The sequence below is a fragment of the Nicotiana sylvestris genome, chromosome 5, assembly GCF_000393655.2.
Source record: "Nicotiana sylvestris chromosome 5, ASM39365v2, whole genome shotgun sequence".
Taxonomy (NCBI): Eukaryota; Viridiplantae; Streptophyta; class Magnoliopsida; order Solanales; family Solanaceae; genus Nicotiana; species Nicotiana sylvestris.
In genome coordinates, this window is record NC_091061.1 from 63,540,775 (window position 1) to 63,559,457 (window position 18,683).

At 32.1% G+C, this 18,683-nt stretch overlaps 1 protein-coding gene across 1 annotated transcript; it reads left to right on the plus strand.

The window, feature by feature from the left end:
• Positions 1-9,625: 9,625 nt before the first annotated feature.
• Positions 9,626-10,613, plus strand: LOC104247231 (pathogen-associated molecular patterns-induced protein A70-like). Its single transcript, XM_009803191.2, has one exon. It carries the CDS (start codon positions 9,745-9,747, stop codon positions 10,450-10,452), a length of 708 nt encoding a protein of 235 aa, XP_009801493.1. The 5' UTR covers positions 9,626-9,744; the 3' UTR covers positions 10,453-10,613.
• Positions 10,614-18,683: the final 8,070 nt, after the last annotated feature.

Consider the following 18,683-nt stretch of genomic DNA (forward strand, 5'->3'; position numbering starts at 1 on the left):
CATCCCCATAAATCAATTTCAAGCTTGCTCATAGGTGTTTTCACCAGTATAAAAATTTATACCATATAGAGAGGAGTTTTTAAAAAAACAGTTCAGGCTATTTTAATTGGGTCAATATTTGTTTCTATTGAAAATAAAAAATAAAAATATTAATTAAAATATATTGCATCAGAAAGTTGTGTTTTACGGTTATTGTGATTTTTATATGAGTTAATAAAAGTGCTGTGACTTTTGTGCTGGAGAACATAATTGTATGTCTTTGGTGAGAAAAAATTATAGTAATTATATAATCATTTGTTTAATTTACCCTCCCAACTAAATATAAAAAAAAGAGAAGCAACTTGACTTCTTAAACGGTTCAAGTTAGCTGACTATAAGTATTAATTGATTTTCAAAATTGTGTAACAAATATTATAATGATAATTTCAAAGACAGTAATTCTTCTAAATGGATACTACCTTCACTTCTTCTTTTTTTATGGTTTAAAAGATAAACATATTATAGATACTTAAAAACGTACACAAGAGTTTGTAGGATGCAGAAGTTGCATCAGTTGAAGAGTACTAGAGTTAGATATTATGTCTCCCTTATGGGAACGATTGTCATACACAAAAACTGGATTTGTTACTACAACACTACTGCTAGACACAGTACTAGTTAGGGAACTACTATTACATAGCATATTTGTTGATTTGAGCAGTCTACTTCTAAGCATTCCATCTTGATCTTGCTGGTAAAAGGGCGTGACAAAAGGTGGAGGACTTCCAAAAAGTATACAACTATCCTCCGCATGCATTGCTCCATATTTAGCTAGACAGTCTGCAACAAAGTTTTGCTCTCTGTAGATGCTTTGGATCTTTGGATTATCCAGTTGTAGGACTAATAATCTGCAATCATTGTTTAAATTAGTGTATTGCATTGTAGGTGTATTTAACATACCAAGTATTGCAGTTGCATCTGTTTCGATGATCAGTGGTGTGAGTTGATGCTGGACAGCAATTTTTAGCCCCATGAGAAGTGCCAGCAGTTATGTCTGAACACTGGAGCCATGTTGTGCTCTTCCTGCAAATTCTATAATCCATTTGCAATGTTGATTGCGAAACAACCCACCAATGCTACATTTATTGTGGGTGTAGGATGAAGATCCATCAATGTTTAACTTAAAAAAATGTCGGTTTGGTGGATGCCATTTGATTTATAGAGGTAGTAATGAGGTATTTCTTTTTGTAGGATTTGTAAGATAATAAAATTCAGCAGCCTGTTTGTATATTAAAGAAACACTCGACTTAAGTTTTTGACGATCAAAATAGTTTTTATTTCTTATAGACCATAACTGTCACAAAGCAAAAGGCAAGATTATGGAAGATTGAATGTGACAATAGGAGGATAAAGGTTGTTTATGTATAAAGTTGTGTAACCAAGATGTACGAGTAATTTGAGGTGGAGTATTGATTTGTGTAGTGGATATATTAATAGCAGCCCAAAGTGCAATAGCATTATGACACTCAAAGAAAATATGATTTATAGTTTCAGGGACCATATGACATTGTGTGCACAAAGATGAATTAATAATGCCTAATTTATGTAAATAAGAAGTTGTAGGGAGTCTTTCATGACAGATTAACCATAAGAAGAATGAAAGTTTGGGTGGTATATAAAGTTTCCAAATCCACTTATAGTTAATAACCTCATTATTTATTGGTTGATTAAGTCCGCTTATGAGAGTATTGTACATAGATTTCACAGAGAATAACTCATTTGGTGTAATTGCCCAATATAATTTATCATAAGTGATGGGCACCATTGGTATATAGATATCAGTGATTGCATGTTCTAAAGAAGGAGGTAATACGAATGGTAATTTATCTAGGTGCCATTTGTGATTAAAGTAATAATCGACACTAATTTTCTGTCCTCAGCTTGGGGGAGGGGTCCTGATATATAATTACGAATCAAAGAATTGTAAGTTAGCCAAGGATCATTCCAGAATTTAACGTGTTGTCCAGTAGTTAGGTTCTATTTATATCCTAATCCACATTTGGACCAACCTTTAAGAATGTTAAGCCAAGTTGATGAAACTTTATTTTTGATTAAAGTGGGTGGCCTTAGATAACTATGCAGCAATACTTGAGACCACAGGTGATTAGGGTTTTGAAAAAGCCTCCATGCAAGACTCACATGCAAAGCTAGGTTTTTGGTACTAAAATTTTGTATGCCTAACCCCCCCTTGCTCTAAAGGTTGTGTAACCATAGACCACTTAATAAGATGTAATTTTTTCTTTTGAGGAGTGGTGCCCCATAGAAAATTTTGTTGGTATCTATTAAGTGAGGAAATAATATAAGAAGGTAGTGTGATATATTGCATCAGATGATTAGGAAGGTTGTTTAGAGTTGAACATATAAAGGTCGTCCTTTCTGCTTTAGTTAAAAAATGGGTTTTCCAACCTGCCAATTTAGATTTGAAATTGTCAAGTAAATATTGGTAATCTCGTTTAGTAGGCCTTGAATTAAAAATAAGGAACCCTAAATATTTTCCAAAAAATTTTCCCTCACTCATGTGAAAATTTTGTAGTATTGAAGCTCTTATATTAGCACCACAATTTTTGGAAAGAAAATTTTAGATTTCTCGAAGTTAATAGTTTGCCCAGATTGATGACTAAATTGATTGACAGTGTTAATTATGAATTGGCATGAGGTAGGTGTAATTTTGGATGTCAAAATAATATCATCTGCGAAAAATAGATATGATAATTGAGGTCCCTTTTTACTTATTGAAATTGGATGCCAAATGTTATAGTCAACTTCAGTATTGATTTTCCTTGATAGCATTTCTAAGCATAAAATAAATAGATAAGGTGATAGAGGATCCCCTTGTCTAATGCCCCGTGTAGGTGTAAAATAATTAGTAGGTGTACCATTAATCAAAATATCAGTAGTAGTAGTTGTTATACAAGACATTATTAATTTTATAAACGTTTGTGGAAAATTTAAAGTGTGTAATGTGTTGTAATAAAAGACCATTCCAATTTATCAAAAGCCTTTTCAAGATCCAATTTGAGAAGCATATTTGAATTGTTACCCTTCATTTTTTGGAATCTAGTGATGATTTCTTAAACATAATAGCATTGTTAGCTGCTCGTCTATTTTTCTGGAAACTAGATTGAGTTGGATGAATAATGTGTTCCAGGACTAGCTTTAGTCTGTTAACAATTATTTTCGTAATAATCTTATAGATTGTATTGCAAAGACTAATAGGTCGGAATTGTGATATAGTGGATGTATTCTTATTTTTGAAATTAAACAAATGAAGGTTGTATTAATAGAAGGATCAATTTGATGGTCCAAGAAAACCTTATGACAAAAATATTTGACAGAGTTCCCTATGATATGCCAATATTTTTGATAAAATAATGGATGTAAGTCATCTGGCCCAGGAGCCTTTAGAGGTTGAAAGAAATGGATTGCAGTGAGAATTTCATAATCTTGTAAAGGAGTTGTTAAACAAGACTGCTCATTTGGTGTTAAGATATTAAAAGGTTGTAAAAAAGTTCTTTTAGTAGAAAGAATTTTTTGAGTTGTAAAAAGATGATGATAGTATTGTGTAATATCATTTTTAATCCGATGAGGGTCAGTAGTCTAATTACCCCCGAAGTCTTGAAGAGCAGTAATACGATTATGTCGTCTTCTATTTAAAGTAGTAAGGTGGAAAAATTTGGTGTTAGCATCACCATTATTTAACCAATTAATTCGGAATTTTAACTTCCAAAATTCTTCCTCAAGCTGTAGAATATTATTAAATTCCAAAGTTAAAGTGTTTTCCAAATTTTGTAAAAAGGTACTCGTTGGATAGTGGAAAGAAGCTTGAATACCACCTAACCGTGCCAATAATTTCTGTTTACGCTTAAAAATATTATCAAAAGTAGCTTTATTCCAAACTTGGATTGTTTTCGTAAATTGATTAATAGCAGGGAGTAAGTGCAATTTTTCAAGCCAAACTTGTTCGATTACTGTCGAGAAAGAGGGGTGGGTAGTCCATATAGTTTCTAGTCTAAAAATCTTTTCCTAGGCATTGAACAGTGTTGGAGCTCAATTTTAATAGGGTAATGATCGGAGTGAGTTCGGGGAAGGTGTGTGACTAAAGCATTAGGATAATTAGAGATCCAACCATAATTAGCCAAAACATGATCAATACGTTCTAGTATGTTAACACTATTATGCCTACCATTCGTCCAAGTGTAACGACTACCCTTGTATCCAAAGTCTGTTAAGTGAGAATAATTAAAACAATCTAATAACTTATTAGCTCTTGAATTATTTATAGGTAATCCTCCAAATTTATCTGTTGCATGTAGTATCTCATTAAAATTCCCCCCCTAACAATCAAGGTCCCTTATAATTATCAAAGATACACATTATATTCTCCCATAATGCTAGTCTAGTTGCTAAGTCAGTACTTGCATAAATAGTACTAAATAAAAATTTAAAAGGTAAAGGAAGAACTTGAACATGGCAATGGATCTCTTGTATAGTAGTGGCCACCTGCTCCACATTTAGTATAGCTGAATTCCATAGTATAACAATCCCTCCGGATTTTCCTACAGCAGAAACCTCAATCATACCTATGAACTCAAAATCATCCTTTAAAATTTGATGAGATTGACAGTGTGTTTCCAGCAGAACCACCGTTGAAGGCCTATTGTAGACTAGTAAAGATCTAAAATTTCTTTGGAACTCGACTGATTGAGCACCTCAACAATTCCAAATTATGAAGTTCATATGACTTTAGTATGGATTCATTTTGACTACTGGACTCTCCTGGACGAAGCTTCAAAGTTGGGAGGAATAACATTGCATACTTCTTCACCGCTGGATTTGTTGTTGGCCTTAAGCGAAATGATGTTGCAAGTAGATTTGGGGGCACCTTATGAAGATTTTTCTTTCATACTTCTCCTTCTGGACAAAGACCTTGATTCCTTCCAAACATGCATGGACTGGACGTGTTTTTCTATTGTAGACGATTGTTGCGTCTAGTTCTACCTGAAAATGCACTTATTGATCGAGTGGATTGGGATGTTGTGGTGATGGAGGGGTGGTTGTGGTATTGGAGAGGGGGGTGTTACTGGTTCCAAGAGTGGTGTGAGTGGTTGTGGATCCCAGTAAGGTTAAATCCAAGGGGTGTTTGGAGTGGAAGTAGGATAAAACTGCATTTGTAGTAGATTTGGATGAAGGTATGTTGGATCCCAAAATGGTGTTGGTAGAGGGAGAGGATGGTAGGGTGCAAGATGAGGTGCTTGCATCATGGACTAATGGTAACGAGCATAAAGGTCTGTTCCCAATTGCATTCCTTCCGCCATTATTTGTGCTAAGTCCCTCGGATGGTTGATTAGTATTGTCACCTCTTGATGATTTACCTCCATGGTGAATGTTAATTCATGGTTATGAAGTCCCGCCTCTAGCCAAGATGATAGGAGTGTTGGTGCATGTGGGGTTTGAGCCGTGTATATGATTGTATTGGGCTCCATTATCAGGTGTGGTGGAGGGTGGGAGAATGGATTTGGATTGTGTTGAAGATGCTGGGTGTTCTGTCATGTTTGGGTTTGTGGTCTTCGTAAATGACTGATGAAGTTGAAGGGAAACATCTTCTAAAATGAGAGGATGTGGTAGTGGATTAGTCAAAATGTTATGAGCTAGATTTGATTGTATACGTATAGGCGGAACTATATCAATGGTAGTGGTGGATGGTTGAAAAGATTGATTTTTAGATGGTGTATTGGAATGGTTTTGAGAAGTGGAGGACTCATCATTACCTATTTGCATGGCAACAGTAGGTGTAATTGATGGTGGTATTCCGATATTCGAAGGAGGAGGTGGATGATTTGCTAGGTTAAGTAGGTGATTTTTGTGTGTAGGTGAAGATGGTGTGTTTGGGTATTGGGGCATGTCTTGCATGTGGGGTGGGATTTCGTGTCCATTTGCATGGATAGTAATAGGGTTTGGTATTGTATGATGGATAGGATTTAGTTTTGGAGGATTTTCTGATTGGACCGAGTGGTTTGGTACTTGAGTGGTGTTATGTAATTGGTTCTTTGTCGTTTTATTTGATAATGGATTACCATTATCAGACTCATTATCAAAAAAATTAGCAAATTTATTATTAATTAAAATAGGAGCATGGGATGTGGTTAGCTTAGAGCTAGTAGTGTTAATATGATTTATAGTTAGATTAGTGAATGGAAGAGTATTAGGTATAATTACCCCAGATTTACCTGATTGACTTGCGGAATGTGTCCCCACTGCATGTGGTGAATGCAAATGATTTCCTGTGTAAGTATTTCTTTTGAGGGTTGATTTTTTCGGAAATTGAACAAGTTTTCATGCTTCAGTAACTGTTGTAGATGTATTTGAATTGGAAGTATTTGTATTTAGTAGGTGTTCCTTGTTTAAGGTTTCTGCATGAGGATCAACTGGTAAAAAATTTGATTATGACCCATTTGACCACACTTAATACAAAGAAAGTTTAATCTTTCATAAAGGATAATTTGTCTATGATTGCCAATGTATAGGTGTGTCTTTAATGGCTGGTCCAAGGGTACTTCCACGCATAACCTAGCATATTGTCCTCTTGTTGTTGAAGAGGTGCAAGTGTCTACTGTTAACAACTTACCAATTTTTTGACCTAGTTTTTGAAGAATTTGGTAATCATAGAATTATGTAGGTAATTCCGGTAATCGTAGCCAAATAGCAGAGGTAGTTAATTTTGTCTCAGTAGCCATAAATTTAGGCTCCCATTGACGAACTGATAGAAAATAATTTAGAACAAACCAAAGACCACCCTGTAAAGAATGATTTTTATTTTCCTCCTTTTGAAATTTAAGTAGGAAAAAAATCTGACCCTAAGTCAATTAGAGGGAGGTTTCCAGTTAGTTTCCATAACGCATATATTTTTTGTCTAAGTATTCGATGTCCAATTTTGCGACCAAAAACCTTAACAATCACTACATGTTGCCATGGTTGGTAAATCCTATTTTTTTTCTTCCAAAGATAATGGTATAAAAATGGAAGGATCATTTGATGCCTCAACCTTATCAGTAAGCTCCAAATTAAAGTTTATTGGTTCTGGAGAGATAGGTAGTGGGGAAGAAATATTATTATACTTTAAATTTGTAGGTAGGACTTGTGTAGGGGAGATGAATTGGAAATTGGTTCGTGCATGTAAATATTCATATTACTTGGCATGTTGATATTGTGATTGGGTAAAGAACTAGGTGGTGATGATGTCGGAAAGGAGTTTAGTAGACTATCTGGGGGTTTTGGAGGTATTGAAGTGAAGGATTCGTATTGTTGAGAGGCTTTCATAGTTTTCAGATCTATTTTTGGGATACTACCTTCACTCCATATTAATAAGTCTTTAAATTGTTTGCAAATTTCTTAATAATAATATTTAATATCCTTAATTATAAGGATATTTTTCTCTTAATCGTTTACTCGATTAATGTTCAAACAAATTGGATCAGTAAGATTGTAAGTGTAGATTGGTAAAAATTGCACGAGGCGCCTTATTTGGTCGCTCACATTTAATTTATACCCATTTTTTTTAAAACTTTTAACTTGTACCCACTTTTTAAACAACTTCAGCTCCCTTTCTCCTCCTCCTTCTCCTTCTTCATTTTCTTTTTTCTTCTTCTACAACGATGACTTCAACATTACTCTCTTTGATTAATGAAGCTAAAGCAAATATACTGAGGACTTCCATTTGGATTATTATAACATTAAAAATCAGTTTCCTCATTGTCTGGAAACACAACTCCGCCTTCCATTGCTGGAAATTTACTTGATACCGTGAATGTTTCTGCTCCATCCTTTAACAGTAAGTTTCAAATTCATTTTTTCCCATGCACATGGAGTTTGTTCTTCTTTTTCTTTTATCTTTTCTTTAGGATGTCATATATTCAGAAAAAAAATAATATCTTCTGCAAAAAACTTAAAAAATAAATAATTTTACTGGCTTGTTCAGACGTCCCAGATTCGACGTTGTCTGCCTTGGCATCATGGTTTTGCGGATTGATCAATCGAAATGCATCAATTACCACCTTCCTTTTAACATTCTGAATTGGATCCAATTACATAAAATTTGGGTGAGTTATCAAAAACTAGAACATCTTGATAGTGGGATTCTCCAATTATAAAGACAAAAACTTCAGCTTTAGAGCTGAAGTTTTCCAGTTACAACACAAAAACTTCAGCTCTAGAGCTGAAGTTTCCAGTTACAACACAAAAACTTCAGCTCTAGAGCTGAACTTCAGGTCCGGCTACTAGAATGCTGAAGTTTTGCGTGATTGCATTTGCTACTTCAGCCCCGTGTGCTGAAGTTATGCGAAAAAACGGGTACGCTTGCAATTTTTTTTGCAAAGCAGGCACAAGTTAAAATGTGACACAAAAAACGGGTATAGATACAAATGTCCCGTAGATTTGAAGAACGTAATAAATGACACTTATTTTAAAAAAATAAGATATTTGAAAGTAAATAAAATCTGAAAAATACACTAATATTTCATACAGGAGGGAACAACGGTGGATTATAAAAAAGAGAATCAACTTGACTTTGTTGCCATTTTTACGAGTTTTTGGTTAATATTGTCCCTTATCTTTGAGAGTAGGTCTATTTTGGTCACTAAAATATAATCCTGAGCATATTTAGTCCATTAAGTATGCTAAAGTAGAGCACCTTTAGTCTCATTGACATAGTGTATTAAAAAACTAACGGTATTACCCAACTCTGATTCGTGAAACGAATCTTTTGCTCTGAAGCAAAACGTTTTCTCTCCTTTTATTGGATAACGTAAATCGTCACTTTAATTCCTCAGTTTTAGAAAATGTCTTCTAAAATTTTGACCTTGAAAATATCTCCTTCTGTGCCAGTTTTCAATGAGAAAATAACATTGTATAGTCGTTTTAAAAAAATATCCATATATATATACACACACACATACACACACATTTTTTGTATGTTAATATACAAAAATCATACAAATTTTAAATACTTTTTCCTCTATCAGATGTAAATAATTTTTGACATGGGTTAAAAGTGATAATACAACCCGGTTATTCGTTTGCTTCAATAATATGCTTAGAAATGATCCTAGCAGCTATGTTTTTTTTTCAAATTTTAACTTTTCTTTTGGGAAAAATCGACTAAAATTTTAAAAATGTATATATATATATATATATATATATATATATTATTTTCAGCGGTTATACAGTGTCATTTTCTCATTGAACATTGGCACAGAAGGAGATATTTTCAAGGTCAAAATTTTAGAAGACATTATCTAAAAATGAGGAATTAAAGTGATAATTTGCGTTATCCAGTAAAAGGAGAGGAAGTGTTTTGCTTCTGGGCAGAAGATTTGATTCATGAATCAGAGTTGGGTAACACCGTTAGTTTTTTAATATATTGTGCCAGTGGACTAAAGGTGCTCCACTTTTGCATACTTAAGGAATTAAATATGCTTAAAATTATATTTTGAGGGACCAAAATAGACCTACGCAAAGACAAGGAACAATATTGGTCAAAATAGAAACTCTATAAATAGCCTTAATTTCTACCGACTAGCCTTAACACTCTATAAATAGAAACTTCCTCGCATCTCCAACCATAACTCCTCATTCTTTAGTTTTTCATCTTCTTTCTTCTTCCCTTCAGCAGTTCTTCTCCAAGTCCAACATATAAAAAATAAAAACACCATGATTGAATCTGTAGCTAGCTGGTTCACTCCCGCAGTTCTCTTCTGCTTTCTGAACCTCATGATTGGAACTATTTTCATCACTTCAAGTCGCAAAACTGATACTAAGAAACAACACCAACAAAGTACAGAAAACTCAATACCCCAACTCACTCGAAGTCCATCTTTGTTACAACGAGTCAGGTCCTTTAACTTCTCTTTCCCTGACCCATTTTCCTCCGTCACTCATGACTTTTCCGTTAACTCACCACAACTCGACCGTAGTCCATCTTTATTACAACGGGTCCGCTCCATCAACTTGTCTTTCTCCCGGTTGGAAAAGCCCGGTCCAATTCCTTCTGTGGCCCAACACGCCGACCCATATGAAGAAGAAGTTCAAAAGGTTGATAATATTGAACCGCAGATTGAGAGTCACGTGACAAGGACTAAGTCTGCCACGTGCGTTGAAACGCCGGTTAAGATTCCGACGAGGACGATGATGAAGTCGGCAAGTGAGAAGATGGCGGTGGCGGAGAAGGAGGAAGAGGCGGACCAGGTGGATTGGCGGCGACCGGCGACGACGAGGGAAACAGCGTCGTTTGGAGAAGACGAAGCAGTTGATGAAAAAGCTGATGATTTTATTAACATGTTTAGGCAGCAGTTGAAGTTACAGAGGCTTGATTCTATTATTAGGTACAAGGAAATGTTGAACAGAGGAGTTGGGAAGTGAGAGAGGTGTACTTTTGGGACACAAATACCCTTGAATATTTTGGTCTCTTTAACTTTTTCTCTATATTTCTGCTCAAGATTCATTTGAGATGGTGGAAATTGTAGTAGAGAAAGTGTGAAGCTCGAAATATTGATATAGAACTACACGGATGTTTATGACAATTATTATTTTACATATATTATTCGTTAATCCTGGATTATTGTTCTTACGTATAATCTCTTTACCAATAATTGTTTTAATTCTTGGCGACTTAAAATGAATAAAATTGTTGAGACCCTTGAAGTTTATGCTTAATTTTCTTCCAAAGATTTTTATTGAAACCCATGTGGATTGTACAGATTTTGTTGTGTGGTGGAAAAGAGAGGTTGTTAATTATTGCTTTGTTTGGATTCGCGAGAAGGATTTCAGAAAAGGAAAAAACAGTTTCATTGAGGTCGATGTTTTATGAGAAACTTTTAGAAACCATTATGTTTTAGCGGTTATTAGCTAGTTGTAGCTATTATTTATTATATTATTTTTTATAGCTATGTTTTCAGGGTTTTTAGAGTGTATTCGATGTATTTAAGTTAGTGTATTCATGAATACAATAACATTTCTAGGTGTGAAATAGAGGATTACAGCTAGACAGATTTTTGTATTCGACTGTATTCGATTGTATTCATGGCGTAAAACAGGGATTATAGCTAGACAGATTTATTGTATTTGACTGTATTCACGATATGTATTTGTGAATACAGTAACGTAAATAGCACAATTCATTGTCTATTCATCTGTTTTTAAACGGAAAGTGAATCAATTAATATAATAGACTCTTAATATAACTCAACAAACTCAATTATAACACACAAAATTTGTATTTCCAGTTATAAAAAAGATTCTCAACCGAAAAACACCCCAAAAACATAACAATCTTCAGAAAAAATATGCTGAATATTTTTCCCAACCGATAAATACAACAAAAACGGAGCAATTTGAATACATATATACATCTGAATACATAAATTATATTAATAAAAATATATATGAATACATTCATGGGATACAACGAGACAGTGAATACAATGAAATACATGGAATACAGCGAGAGACCTTGAAATACAATGAAAAAAAAGACAATGAATACAATGAAATACATGAAAATACAGCGAGATACATTGAAATATGTTAACAAAAAATTCAAGTTGCTCAGCCCCAAACTCCGTCATCTTTGTTCAGGAACAATCCTAATGTCGTCTCAGCGAATGGAAATAACAATTCCCTCGGAATAGAAACCTCAATTTTCACTTTCTTCTTATCTACCACATCGTCCTCACCACCAACGATTTTCCTAAGCAACACATCCCTTTTCTCTCCTCTTTTTCCTTTCTTTCTTGTACCAATACAACAATGGCAGAGCTAGAAATCACTCAAAATCAAAGCCTGATGGCAAAACTAATAGATTACTTATCTTCTTTACTCCAAAGTATGGCTGAAGCTAACGATATTAATGGCAGATTTCAACCCCAAAAGATCTCAGTTTTTTCATGGCCTCACAAGGCCAAATATCTCAATTCAGAATTATTTAGAGAAGATTTTCAAGTATACAAATTGTAGCCCTTCTTGTTTTGTCGAAACTGTACAAACATTAATATAAAAAAATATCTTTGAGATGCTCTGTAAAAGTAAGATGAAGGTGGAAGATGAGAGAGAGAGAGGGAGAATAGATATGGGGTAGGGGATACGAGAAATTTGAGGGGATAAGAGAAATTTGAGTATAGAGAGAAAAATAATATAAACTTATTTTATGGCTTAAGGGTAGGAGGCGACCATAAATAGATATTTGGCTATAAAAAATCAAAAGGTAGCTATAAAATATAATTTTTTTAAAAGATATTTATTTAAAATAAATAAGATATCATCCTTTGCTACAGGAGGTAACTTATCCATGTTTTATTTCCTAATAGGACAACTCTTTGGTTTGCTCTTTGGTGAGGGCCGGTACGTGTTCTTCTCTAAACAAAATGAAAGTACTTGTAAAAGTAGAATCCTAATCTACACCGATATAGGAGCATCGAGAGTTCATCACTAAAATTGGTCCCTTAATTATTCAAAATTATTTAATAAAGCCATATTTTTTAGTTATAACAAAAAAATCATTTAATCATGTCTATAGCAATAAGAATATCATTCAACCATAATTTCAAATTTTTAGTGATCAAATACTTATTTTACCCTCTAAACTATCAATCTTTATCTTCTTCTTTTTTTAAATTTTTTTTATATTATAATATTATAATATTCTTTTCCTCTTTTTAATCTATAATGAACTTACCTATAAAAGAAATAAATTTTATTTATAAAGTGAAAATAATTTTTAAGCATACATAAGGTCAGAATAATAAAATAATTGAGCAAACTAAGAAATTTAATTAAAATAATTCGTTTGTATCAATAATTTTTATAAATAAATTTTATTTATAAAGTGAAAATAATTTTTAAGCATACATAAGGTCGGAATAATAAAATAATTGAGCAAGCACTCCAGGCAGGTACTTGTTGAAGAAACTGGGGAATCCAGTGATCCGGCATAGTTTTCGCGAAGGCAACAAAGTGGCACACTTGTTGTGTAAATGGGGTTCCAAGCATCACCTAAGCTCTACAACTACTATTTTACACTCACCTCCGGACGCAACAAAGAAGGCAATCCAAGATGACAAAAATAAAGTTTTAACTACTAGACTAGTATCAAGCTCTATATGTAATATACTAGCAGTACTTGGGAACTTTAGCATTATCCCTGCTATTACTAACAGCATTATCCCTGCTATTACTAACAGCGATGTAATGCCTCCCTAACCTTTTATGAATGAATCTATCCCTATTTCCAAAAAAAAAAAACAGCAAAAGCTCAAAATTTATTTACAAAAGTGAGAATTAATGAAACCAAAGCTTTTAAAATATATATTTCATGCATGCAAGAAAATAATTATTTAAAACATAGGTCTATTTTATAACATATATTATATATGCTTAATTTTTTTTATTCCAATATTATAAATGCTTGAAAATAATTTTTGTCTTTTACTTTATAAATAAGATTTATTTCTTCTATATGTAAGGTCATAATATAGATTAAAAAGAGAAAATAATATCATAACATTAAAAAAGTGATAAATAATAAAACTTGATGATTTAGCAGGTATAATAGGTATTTGGCTGCCGAAAAGTTTACGAAATCTCGTTGAGTGACCTTCTGAATGTTTATGCATAATTAAGTGACTTTTCTGTTACCAAAAAAACGTGACTGTATTATTTAATTTCGTATAGTTGAATGACTGATTAAGTACTGGACTAGGAGTATCAATTAGAACTATGCAATGTGGGGTCTTTAATGCTTAATATTTCCACGGAATGAGTTTCATATAAAACAATAAAATACAATTTATGCAGGTGATAAAACAAATGCAAGTTATGTACGTAGGTGCAAAAATAGTACTACAAATTATGAAATTATGTGTGACACATCTTTCTGAACAAATATTGTAATGAAGAATTAATCTAAATAGTCGCTCATCAAATCACTTAAATTAAATATAACTGGTGGATATATAATAATACATGTATAATTTATATAAATTTATATATAATTACTATATAATTTATGCATATCGATTAAAAAAAGTAAACAGTACGTCTGACCGACTATTTGGACAAAGATGTCATAGAAATTGAACTATGTACTACACCGATATAATTTAGGACATTGGAATGTAGTATTGGCCTCTAAGGCTGAGCACATTCACAATGGCACAATCATACAAAATTTAACAAGATTAGGAATGATTAACTCTGACATAGAGTGCAAGTACATTAATAAATAAGGTGATTAAATTAAGAAACAGTCGCCTAAGACTATTAACCATGTTCAGACTTCTAAATGTAACTGCTGGTATTCGGGATAATATGATGATTAAAACTTCTGAAAAGGATCATGAGTTAGAGAAAAAATTAAATGGAGAGAAGTTATCTCCAAAGACCTATAAATTTTTATTTATTTTAGAAACTGAAAATTTGACAAAGAAGGAGACGCAACATTGTGTACATAGATCGAGTTGGTTCGGATTTTTCAATTATCAAACCAAACCAATGATGTCGGAATTTTAAATTATAAACCAAACCAAACCAACAAAGTCGGATTTTTCGGATTTTTTCACGGTAAAATCTTCATAGCATAAAATATGTAACTTGTGCTCCAAATATGTCTTAAGTCCTAGTAGTAAACTATATAATGTATTTTTCAAGAAACTAACACAATAATATGAGATAAGTCATAGCATTATAATAAAATAATCAATAATAAATATAAAATAATAAAATTACATAAAACAAATATTGCTAATTAATAAGCCAGAATGAAAATTAACATAATCTAAAAATACTATATAGATCATGCTAAAATAAGTATAGCTAATAAGTACTAGTATTAATTATATAACTAAGTACTAAAGAAAAAGACAAAATAAATTGTGCATTTTTATTATAAACTAATGTAAAACTAAAATAATTATCCAACACTATCGTTATTCCTAGTATTGAATTGAATTTATTTTGTTAGCATTAATATTGATTTGACTTTGCTTGAGTTACTACATTTACGGGCTTTAAAATTTATTTACCATTCAAGAATGTTGAGTCTAAACTTGAAATAATATGTTAAAAGATAAAGCTATGAAAAAGTTCAAGAAATACTTATAAGCTACATTACAATAAATATTTATATGTATAAAATATTTTTAAAAATTATGTAAAAGTGCTATCAGGTTGGTTTGGTTTCGGTTTGACTTTCTTTAGTTAAAACCAAACCAAACCAATTATGGCCGGATTTTATTTTCCAATACCAAACCAAACCACATCGATTTTTTTTTTTTCCGATTTGATTCGGATTATCAATTTGATGCGGTTTATCAGTTTTCTTTGTACACCCCTGCGCAACAGAAATAGATACTCCATATGCATTACCAATATAATGCCAAGATTTGTTTCGGTCTAATTAGAAATTTATTTGTTAGTATAAGGTTGAATATATATAAGATCTAAAACACCTCTAATTTCCTTTAGCAGACGAACTAATTTAGTATTAAAATTAAATAAGCTCCAATAAAGCAAAATGCATGTAGGATGACTCATATATATTTCCTCCGTTTCAATTTACACGAGCTAGTTTAATTCGACATGAAATTTAAGAGAAAAGAGGGAGATTTTTGAAACTTGTGGACTTAAAAGGTTAAGAGATAAAAAATTTGTGGAGCCATGACATTTGTGTGGTTATAAAAGCTTATCATGAAGGGTAAAACACGTAAAATAAAAAGTTTAAATTTAAATTATTTATAATTATAGAAATATATTATTCTTTTTGAAATAGGCTAACAAATAGAGTGTGTCGTCAAAATTGAAGCGGAAGACTAATTTGAAGTTGAGACGCCATTACTTATTAAATGATTGATCAATCTATGGTTATGGGAATTTTCGCCAATATCTATCGAGTAGTAAAGAACATGCGTGTGACGCTGTGCGCTCAGAGTCACATGTTGGCAGTAACATGGTTCGAAGAAGGAGCCAAAGAAATGACAAGATAGAGAAAAAAGAACATAACTAATAATAGTGTAGCTAGTATGGCCTGGATTAATAGTTGTACTACTTGAGCTCTAAATTTCTATTTCAGTTTCCTAATATGTTTATTGTAGGTAGTGATGTTTTTGAGCTGTGAATAAAATAGCTGCGTATCTGGAAAAGTTATTTACATGCATTTTCAAGTAATATTATCGGGCGTGCATATAACTTCTCAAGAAAGTTTATAGTTCTAACTGTTATGATAAAAATCAAAATATGGTGGATGTCTACTCTTCCTCCATAATTTTTCTCTCAAATGGTTAATGACATATTCAATGACATATTTTCTATGTTCATTGACATATTCCATGACATATTTTCTTCACTTTTCATGCATATATAAAGGTCTTGTAATAGATAGGAAAATACACACAATTGAAGAAGAAAATCTCTTCCTTCTCTCTATCTCTATTCTTGTTCATGTTTTACTAAGTTGCTTTTATTTCTTGTTCATGCTTTACTAAATTATTTTTATTTCATAACACGTTATCAGCACGAGTCTCTAACCAATTGCATATATATCTACAAAAATTTTCCTACATCCGGAAAGATTACAATTAGAAGCTATACATATCATCATATGGTTAAATGTAAAGAGAAACTACATATGGTAAGTAATGAAATGTAAGAAGGTATGATTATCTTATACTTGTCATTCCTCTTAAATCTCATATGCACACAACTTCGTACTACACCTATATTACATAAGCACATATTAATATTACATCTTTTATATCGCATGAATGGAATAAAATTTTCAAAGTTCTATATGTGAAAATCATAGTAGCAGTTAATTGTTGATATGATGCATGTCATGGTAACCAAGGATATTTAATATAAATTGTCTTATGCATATTTGTATGTTAACTATCTTCAATTTGTCCTGCCGCTTTTAACATTTTCTTTTACTTGGATGAATATTTTTTTTCCTTTTGGATTTTTACACTTGCATATAGTACAAAAAAAATGGTCATACTGATTAAAAGCATAAATCACCTTGAAGAAAACAAAAAATACTTCACATCTTTATTTAGGTTGATTAATTACTTCTTTGAAATTTGAAAAACAAACCGGCTATTGAGAAAGTATACTTCATAATTTATGGTCGTATCATTTGAAAGCAAACAATGATTAGTATGACTACTAGAAGAGGTATTTTTGAGTATCCATGACTTACTTGATGCTTGCTACTGACATACCATTTTTAAGTATTTTATATGAATGATGCACAAGCTACAACTGGTAAGTTGTTACCTATAATGTCGCTTTTCAGGTAATATAAATACTAAATTTATGTATTAGTATTATATGTGTGTTGTTACCTATATGATGTACTTTTGATAAATTTATTCACTAATTGCTTGGTTGAATTGAGTGAAGGAAAGTCATGGCGTTAAATCAAATCCAATAGGTAGGATATACCCTGAAAACAACAATATTTTTGAGAGAGACTCAATAAATATTATGACAATGATTTTATGATCCTTTTAAACTCTAATAGAATTTAGAAGAAATATTCTGACTACAAACGGTTGTATTTCATATAGATGCTACAAATAATTAATAAAGCTTTACGCTGATTTGAGATTTGTACACTTATTTAAGAAAGCAAATTTGATTTGCTAAGTTGCAAATTAGTTGTGTATAACTTTTTTTGGCATGTGATTGAAATTAAGGCTTGAGAATGAATCTCAATATTGTTTAGCCTATTATGCCATTAATTGAGGAATAGACATCGGGATCAAGTCCTGATGCTCCATAATGATAAGAGTTGGGTTTGAGTCCCAATTTATTATGATCTAACATGCCTTTATATTGGTAAGACATTGGGTTTGAGTCCCAATGTACCATATTGATGATATAATGATGACTAAAGAAAAATAATATATTTTTCATGAAAAGGCATGAAAATTGTCCCACTTGATTTGCTCCATTCTTGAAGTGAATGTGATAACAATGCATAATAAGTTTCAATGAAGACAAGTGGTTAAACAATGAACGTGAGCGTTCCAAATATCAAAATAATAATAATCATCACTATGATTATAAAAGGAGAACAATAAGGGTTCTCAAAATAGTCCTTCAAAATGTGAAAGCAATGCTTACCATCAAATTGGTATGAAAATAATAAAACACGTCGCTGATTATGATCCATTCCTTGAAGAGAATGTGACTTATGATAAGCATTGAGAATGCAAACCTATTCCTAAAGTTGAATGTGGCAATATGTGATAAAAACAATGAATAAAGACATGCAATTCATGATTATATGAATACCACACAACTCACCTCTAAGGGGGGTTTGAGTAAAATAAAGAGAATAAATATTATTGTGTGGTTACATAAATATGTCATTGGTCGCGTACATGTGATATGCCAAATATTATTTTGTCATGCCTTATAAAAGTTATTAAAGGCAAAATTAAAGCAAGAAATGATTTTGCTTATGATGATTTTGACCATGATAATTTATTATGATATAATTTTCTCCGTGAATGAAATATTTACCATATGAATGGTATGATAAAAGATTTTGTAGTACAAAAGTTGTTAAGAACTCCGGAAAAACTAATTTGTTACTA